Genomic DNA, 9050 nt, shown 5'->3' on the forward strand with positions numbered 1-9050 from the left:
CAGCCATGCTAAGTGTATTTGTGGGTGTGGTACCTCTGATATCTTTGTCTTGGGTCCACCTGAACCCAATAGGCAGCACAAGTGGGGCTAAGCAGGCAATACTCTCACAGTGATTGCTTTAAGTATAGCCTTGGAAAACAATACCCTGTTTTACTTAGAGAACATTTAAAAAAATAGAGAGAAGGCCAACTCTGTCTCTATCATTTCTCTTTCCAGAGTGACCATCTACATAGACAGGTGTAGGCCAAGAACAGGTGATTCAACATGATGCACGGGTATAGAAGAGGGTGAAATTAAGCAAAGAAAAATGTACAGTATCAGGAAAAGCTTCTAATGGTGAGATCTACTAGGCTACAGAACAGTCTCCCAAGAGAAGTGGAAAAACCCTATTGATTGGTTAAAGCAGAGCTGAGTTTTAAATATCCCAGGGACAAGACAACCTAGCAGGGCTTTTTCTATCTCTAGTTTTCACTTATTCTGTGAACAAAACAAAAATGGAGTGGTATGGGCAAGGCCCCGACAAGGAGGAACACATTAAACAGCACGGTGACTGGGATTATATTTGCACAGGTGACAGAACAGTATTATTTGCAAAGCTTCCTATTTGAAGCAGGCCAAACACGTACCCAAATATAACATACAATGAAGCTGCTTCCCTCTACAAACATTGCTCTCATTCTCTTGATGCTTCACACGCTCACCTCTTAAATGAGTTCTTTTTGGACCCGCTAGTTGTGCTTCAGAGCTAGCACAAGGTAGCTCCATAGAGATTTCCCCAGCAGAGATGGATGGAAGACTTCATGTTTATTCCCAGCCTAGACTAATTTTTACTAGAGACATTTGTTTGTAAGCCCATCTGGGGACAGGCTTCACAGTCTACAGCTTTCACTGGGTTGTCATTGTGCCTTGGATGGTCTCTGCTCTAGCTCCCCCATGCAAGTCAGTAGGTCTCTTTTTAAACCCCAATGATTTCAATGAAATCTTTCCCTTGATTTCAGTTAATGTTTTAGTTCAGAATCACAAGCAAAAGCTCTGAAAAGCAAAATGAGTCTTGTAACTTCAAGTCACTCAGCTTCTATTCTTGAGGGGGGAAGAGGAAAATTATCCTTGCTAATTTTCATGTCATTTATTTTTTCTAGTTTAGAAAAATGCACCTATTTTGAGTTTGGTGCCTATGAGCAGAAGCTATCAACCACTTCAGCCTTGCCTGCAGTCCTAATAGGAGTAGGAGTCTTAAAAATGAATCTTATTTCCTTTTCCTAGGCACATTTGGGTGACCCTCTTTGGGCCTCAGTTTCCCATATATACAATGATGGTGTTCATACTATCTGTCCCTGTCACAAGGTTGTGGGGAGGGCTAATGCATGAGTGTTCACATTGTTAAAGCACTTTAAGATCCTTGAATGGAAGGCATTATAGGAGTGCAAAAAAGTTACAGTGCAGTATAATCCTCACTCTACTAAAATCAGCTCCAGGAATGACTGCTCATCCCTAAGGAAGCATAGGATTGAGCTAGGAGAGCCCTCATTACCTGCCAGCTCAACACAGACCCACAAGGGTAATGCTTAGTAGAATAAACCCCTCTGCTAGAAGAGGAGCTAGGGTCTCAAAGGTGGGGAATGAAGATGCTGGTTTTGAGTCAGTGCCCTTCACGTTACTGTGGCAGCAGAGAACTACCTGTTTTTCTCTATGAAATGTCTAAGAATGTAAAATAATGGTATCGCTGAATCAATTATTTAGTGACATTGAGAACTCTAGAGAAGTCTGTGTTCTTAAAATACCTATTAATGAAAGAGAAATGAGAACAGGCATTAGAAGGGATGCTTAAAGCACAGCTACTGCACACAAAAAGGGAAACAGGAGAGCGATTTCTTGAAATTGTTCCCTTACTCGTCAAGCACACAAATGAGCTGAGATAAAAAGCAACAAGGTCAGAGTTCCTGCAAGCCCTTATAGTGGAGTTTTCCACGACGGAGCAGACTGTAATAGAGCAAGATTTCACATCGGCTTTTAGCTGCAGTGAATGTTAGGTTCATTATAACATGTAACATTGATCTTTTTCAAATACGAGTCTCGACAAGACGTGAAAAAAAACTCCTTGGAAGAAGTGCTGTGCATAGAATGTGGTCTGCATATCACACTGACGTTCTTAATTCTTTGAAGCAGTTTGCATACTCTGACAAACAAAGAGCTTTCAACACTCAGAATTACATGCTGTACGAAGCCAAATTCAGCAGAAGAGAGAGAAGCCTTCCTGTCCCCATCTGCTCCATTTTCTATGTCCTCTTTCTGAAAGGTCTCCACCTGATGCTCTTGCCTAACTGGTACTTCCCTTACTTTTAATGAATGCCTGACTTAAAGATCTTTACCCCAAATATCTTGATGATACAAAGCATACCCCAGTATCATTCTACAAATCATTATATAAACCGTGTTTATACAATATCATCAATAGCATCTTGCAATGTTTTGACACTTAACCCTTCATTTGTATTGACTTCTGAAAGTAAGCACCGTATATTTATACTTGGGTGGGGGAAATCACAAAAGCTAGTTTACAGCAAGGGGGAGATGAAAGACTACAGAATCTGAACTGCTGTTGACACTGAATGGCTTTAATCAAGCAAAAGTTTTGTTTTTGTGTTTTAAAACCAGCTAGTTTCCATGGTTTGTGATATTCAAAATGGAAGTGTGAGATGCTATTTGAGTAACTTTCCTCACTCTTTCTTCCCCCCACACCCATAAAAAGAATGGGAAATATATGATGGCTCAGTCATTTTAATCATGTAGGCTACACTTTGGTGATTTTTGCTTGTAGGCTATGCAACCCAGAGTTCATATGTCATATGTAGATTTTTTTGTCTTGGTTTCTTTGCAGTATTTTAATGGATGTTTATGCATCTTTAGAAAACTGATTGAAAGTTATGGGAAAGGGTTGGGTATGGAGGATTCACATTCATTGCAAAGTCATGCTTTGTTTCTGTCTTAGGTTGTTCTCCTTCTCCAGAGGAGAATAAAGCATCTTCCCTGTAATAGTCAGCCACTGTGTAATCCCCTGTCAACACCAGCTCAAGGGACAACTACTCAGGAGCCAATCCCTGAGGCAAAAATAAGGACTAGTATAACTTAAGCTTAAGCAGTCTATATCACAAGCAGAAGACATCTGTGGAAAGCTATATTCTAAGGCCTTGGCTACATTGCCATTTAAATAAAATCACATTTCCATAGTATATGGGCCACATCCAATCATTTCTATGTTATATGGGCCAGATTCATTTAGGCCAAGTGCTAAAGAATAGGTGGAACATATCTAGCTGTTTTGAGGCTTAATCATGTACAGTGCTGAGTATTTCCGGTGATATCTTGAAAGGCTTTGCCTATTGCTCATGCCAGTGAGTACTTGGGACTGTATTTCCTCACAGGAAATGGTCAGCATGTTGGAGGATTGGACCCATGCTTTCTTAGAAGTGCTCTTGCACTAGAGACAAATGAAGAAAAGCTGTTCTGGTCAGCTCTTTTCTGGGTGATTTTATATAATTTGCACCAGCTCATCAGATGAATTTTGGCAACATTTTGAAACTACAGGACACAACCAGCATATACCTACTCCTTACATGCTAATTTAGGGCAGCACCTTCAACTAATTTCAAGTACTTCTATCTATACCTGGGCTCAGTTTTCCTAGGCCAAGTGTCATAGGTTTTCACGCCTCTGGAAAAACTGACTGTGGTGCCTCACTACAGGCCCCCCATTCACCTACTTTAGCCATCAGTGGTATTTTATCACCAACCTATCTGTTTTTGCTTACTATTAAGTAGTAAGTAAATGCAGTATTTGACAAATCTATCTTGGTTTTAAGGGGCTGAGCCTGGTTCACTGCATACAAGACAACCTGTGAGGGTCCCATCTTCTTTGCTTATGTGAAGATCACAGGATAGTAGGGACAGAAGGGGCCTCGATGATGGGAAGGAGAATGTCAACGGTTATCAGAGAACATGGGAAAATATGGCAAAAAACTGACATTTGTCAAACTCCTCCCCTCCACCACAACCCCTCAAACTATAGACACTATGTGGTCCAATAGATGGATTTTTTTAAAAGTATATCATTCCTACCCCTAATTAGCCATTTGCTATCTTTTAAACCCCTCCTGTATGGTAACTGGGGTCAGGGAGCACGTAGTAGGCAAGTGTCAATCCTTCTGGATCATGATGTATAAGTGAGAGTTCATCCAGACCTGACACACGCCCAGGGAGGAGTAGGGGCTACCCAGACCCCCCATCCTCACTTTAGACCATTGAGACAGGATCTAAAGGCCAGAATGAGTTCAGATATTCAGCATCTCAAATGGATATAGCTGCATGCATGGATCAAGCCCAGGTCTCCCACGTGGTAGACATGGATGCTGCCACTGAACCACAACAGCAGGTTCAGGGGAGACACAGCTCATTTAAAACACTCTTGCACTCTTAGCACCAGGGATCAAATACATTTTTGTTAATTCACATTTATCTTTTCCTCACATTGATGGCACTTAGACAATGAAGTTAGATAGGCCTTCAGGGACTGTCTCATTGGAAATACCTCCTTATTAGAAGGGCAAGGTACAAGCGCAGCGTAATGCTGCTGACTGTAAAAAGCCCAACACAACTTTTTAATGATGATACTTGAACAGCACAGAGATTTTATAAGGGTTTGCTACCTGTCCAAATTCTTGAACTAGAACTGGTTGTGTCCCTCTAAACATGAGCATTAACTACCTTATCAAAGCCTGATCCTACTCCCATCCATGACAGCTTTCCTATTGCCTTCAATGCAAGTCAGTCCAACCCAAAGAAAAGATGCATATTTGTGCCCTGTAAGTGAATTGCTCATTACAATTTCTTACTAATTTCAAACTAATGTTCACAATGTTCTAGTTTAGTTAAGCCCATAGCCCAATAATGTGATAAAAGGAAAAGCAAATTTCACTTCATTGTCACTTTTTGACCATTCCTACCATTTTTCCTCTTGTTTTCAGCAGAATCCACTGCCTACAGCAAAAGCATTTAATCATGGCATCTCTCCTCTATGAAACATTGGCACCAGGCTGGGCAAACTCAAAGTGATTCTACCTCCTAGAGACTCACTCAGGACAAGAAATGCATTTGGGTTTTATTCTATTCAGGGACATTTAGCATCTGGTTGCACCAGAACTTTTTTTTTTTTTTTTTAACAAAGTTACATTTTTCTAAGCATATAAATTTGCAAAATTATAAGCTACTGTGACAAATTTCAAATTCTAAGAAGAATTTCTACAGAACACCCCACAGTGATAATGCAAATCACGCTATCCGTGAATTATTCTTTCTTGTCAAGTGTGTCACTAGGAAATGAAACCTAAGATGAAAAGTAAGTTGATATTTAAATATGGGGAAAAGAGAACAAATATACTAGGTGATAGAAACTTAAACAGTCCGTCATGTCAGGCCTTAAGCAACACTTAGAAGAACCTAAAGATACAATGAAATCCAGGAGAATATAGTTGCTATATACTCTGAGATTTCTCACCCCTGGACACTGGGAGTATGGATGTTACAAAAGGCAATATTACCAGATTTCAAGACTCAACTTTGATAGTGTTTAAAAAAATTCCCCAATGTGATTATTTCCTAAATCTTGTCCCATACTGCAACCTGATTGCCTTGCATTCAGGGGGATGGTGGGAGGAAGGTAATCTTAACCAGTCATCAAAGTCCTGGTTGCTTTTGTCTGTTAAAGTTCAGTATATACATACATATCTGTTGCTTCTCTTTGACCATATCATAACTGCAGTGATTCCTTACAAGGTGCTAGGCATTCGCAGCCATACTGCAGTGCATAGGCCAACCTTGGTGGTCTCAGAGTTAAAAGACCTCCAAGCAAGTTAATTCCCCATGAGGACTGTTGAACTCTACCAGCTTGTGACAACCTCCTAGTTTAGCCCAAAGGGAATCTTAATGAGATGACCCTGCTCAACAGATGTTATCTGTTCAACAAGTGCTACTGAGAAATTGCTAACTTAAAATCAATTCTGATGTACAGATACCCGCAGAGCATTCATATGTAATTATGTGTGGATGTTTCCTGTGGCACTTTCTGTAGGACACCTCTAAAGCCAGCTGCTAATTTTAACAGTCTCCACCCTTCTAGTGGCATCACTTGGCATTTTCACATAGGGAGCAGCATTGGTGGTGTCACAAGTTCCCTGCTTTGACATTCCAGAATGATGGTCTCCTCTTCTGCTTACCCTCCATCCCTACCTAAGCCACAAGGAACAATGCATCAATGAGAAGGTGAAGTGTCCTCCAAGCCCAACAGCTCCTTTATAAGTCTCTCACTGAACTGTGCCCGGCTGTACCTTGTCACGTGATAGGCATCTGACATTTTGTAGAGGATGTAGGCATTGTTTATGGCAATGCTGACAGCAAACCAGAACACTTGTTGCCAGGTCTTGTTTGGTTTATGAGAAATGAAATACCTACAAAATGGGGAGAAAGGGAAGAGACAGTCAACTTTCAAGTGCTTCCATGTCTTTTCTTCAAGGAGGCAAGATAGTTACCCCTCTACCCAGATTCTCCAGTCCCAAATAAGACACGTGCACAGGAACCTTTGTGGAGGAAGATTCTTTAGTTAATGGATTATTATTGTCTTAATATGTTTAAATAAGTATTTTTTGTAGTTAAGTTGCAAAATGGTCTTTAGGTCTCCCTCTCTTTCTTGCATTTTCCTGCCCTCAGTCACACCTTCTAGTGCTAGTGTTGTCAATAAACCACATCACACAAGCACGAGTGCTACAACTTCTTGACAGAAAAGGGCTGACTGGTCACAGGATCCAGTGTACTAGAACACTCTTCTCCTATTTGGTTGCCTTTAAGTTTTCCATGTCCCAAGTAAAGGGGCTTCAACCACTTTGCTTGACAGATCACTCTGCATCCCAACACCAAATCAGTTAAATGTCCCTTCTTGTTAAATCTCATCATGCCTAACTACATCCTCTTTGTAGCCACTCCAAATAATTACACATATGCACACACTAACATTCATACCCTCCACGTTTAAATTAGAAAAGTACATGGCTTCCATCCCATCATTCATTGTCTAGCCAGTTAAACTCTCCAGCCTAATGATGTCTTTCTTCTCTAAGTTTCCTTCCAGCTACTCTGTTGTTCTGATGAGAAGGTGCCTTAATGGGACTCCATACAGTAGGGTAGTACATTAGTTTGTGTCTAACTCCTACACAAATTCCTCAAATATGGACCAACAGGTAGCCCCCTAATCCCACAACAGCAAGTAGGGCGCTCTTCTGGGAGGTGGAAAGTATAGGGTTTAAATCCTTGCAGAGGAAGGGAATGCTCCACAACCTGGGCAAGTGCTCCAGCCACTAGGCTGATGTATAAAAGGGGAGGCACAACTATCTCCAGCCATGTTTTAAGAGTAAGCAGTCATCCTGGCATTTTGTGAGAAGCCTGATCCCTTCTGTGTCTGTCATGAATGCTCTGGGAATGCCCAATGATACGCCACCATAAGGGAGCTAAGGAAGAGGAATGCAGAGATTTCTGTATCCTGATTGGGCTTAGGCAAAAACTAAATGCAGAGCTGCTCAACCCTGTCAAGACTGGAGTAGTTGTGGACATGCTGTGAAGTGCAGCTCTAGGCAGCTGGAAAACTTGAAACAAACACTTATGGCATTTAGGCAGCTCCAAGGTTAGGTGGAACCTCTGCAAGGGTTTCAGGATCACAGTTTTGGACCAAGAGCGAATGTAGGCACATCAATCCTTTGTTGGTTCTCCCCTGAAAGTAAACCTTATAACATTCTAGAGACCCTTCTGGATCCCATGTCTAATGCAGTGTTTCCCTAAACACTCATCTACATTTTCCAACTCCGGTACAGTTGGATTCACCCTTTCCCAAGATAAATTATGAAGGAAGGGCAATAAGGAATCAACAGAAAAAATGCAGAGAATTTGCTAACTGTGTAAAGACAGCTACTGACCTATCGCCAAGAAAGCTTTCCACATCTGATTACCATGTTTACAGCACTTGTGAGAGAGACAAGTAATTTTAACCAAAGGCTTTCTTTAAAAAAAAAAAAAAAAGAAAGAAAAAGGAAGCATAGCACTAAAAGAAATACCCTAGACAGGCAAGGGCAGAAAGAGGAACCTACCCAGCAGTAGGTAGATTGCAGAGGCTGCTAATCCTAGCATAACCCTCAGCTGATGCTCATTAAGACTAGAAGGCATATGAAGTGAAGGCAGCTGTAAGCTGACCAGCTCCCAGTAGAGAAATGAAATCTTCCTCCTGGAGCTAAAAGCTGAATCAGGATTACTACAGTTGAGATGTGGCAGCTAATCCCTCCGGCCTGGACACAGTTGGACTATGCTGGGGCTGAAATTGGTGCTGCAAGATCCTTTTAAAGGTGCTGTACAATATTAGCACTGTTGGGTGTGCAAACATCTGCACGTGATTCACAAGACAAACCCAGAGCTCTCAATTAGGAATCTACAGTGACCAAAATGTTCTGACCTGCTGTGGTCTTTCTGAAGTTCTTTGCAACACACAACTTTCTCTCTTCTTTTTCTGCGCTCAAAAACGAAACGAAAGCTAAGAACTGGCATTTTCTGAGGCAGGAGGGCTTGAGTCTAAAGAGGTTGAGAAACTCCTGCTGTTTCTGTTTTAAGCCTTAAAAGAGGTGGGAGCATTTGCTCTTGTGCTGGGTGCTATCACCTCTCCTCTAATGGAAACTGCTCTTCAAAGCTATATTTCATTGTTTCTGGGCCTCCTTTGCCTAAAGAGGGACTGTGTATTTGAGGGCTGTCCACATAATGTAGGACATACCTTTCCAGGAGCTCTGCTGTCCTTGCTTCGTGCCGCAAGCCTTAGCTTCACTCCCGATAACTCAGTGATTCCCTATGCATCATTTTGTCATGGTATTCTCAATAGTAAATGAATATTCTTTAATTTTACAGCAGTAGGTACAAGCCTGTGCTTCTTAGCTGTGCTGGTGGCATCTCAGCTGTGCAATTTTTTTC

At 41.4% G+C, this 9050-nt stretch overlaps 1 protein-coding gene across 1 annotated transcript in view; it reads right to left on the bottom strand.

Moving 5' to 3' along the window:
* Positions 1-1787: 1787 nt before the first annotated feature.
* PGBD5 (piggyBac transposable element derived 5) overlaps positions 1788-9050 on the bottom strand; it is a 73924-nt gene continuing 66661 nt past the window's right edge. The window contains exon 7 of the mRNA XM_006016974.2: positions 1788-6499. Within this exon, the coding sequence (XP_006017036.2) occupies positions 6304-6499 (196 nt within the window). The 3' untranslated portion in view covers positions 1788-6303. The remainder of the gene's footprint in view (positions 6500-9050) is intronic.

Source organism: Alligator sinensis, unplaced genomic scaffold (genome assembly GCF_000455745.1).
Source record: "Alligator sinensis unplaced genomic scaffold, ASM45574v1 scaffold448_1, whole genome shotgun sequence".
Taxonomy (NCBI): domain Eukaryota; kingdom Metazoa; phylum Chordata; order Crocodylia; family Alligatoridae; genus Alligator; species Alligator sinensis.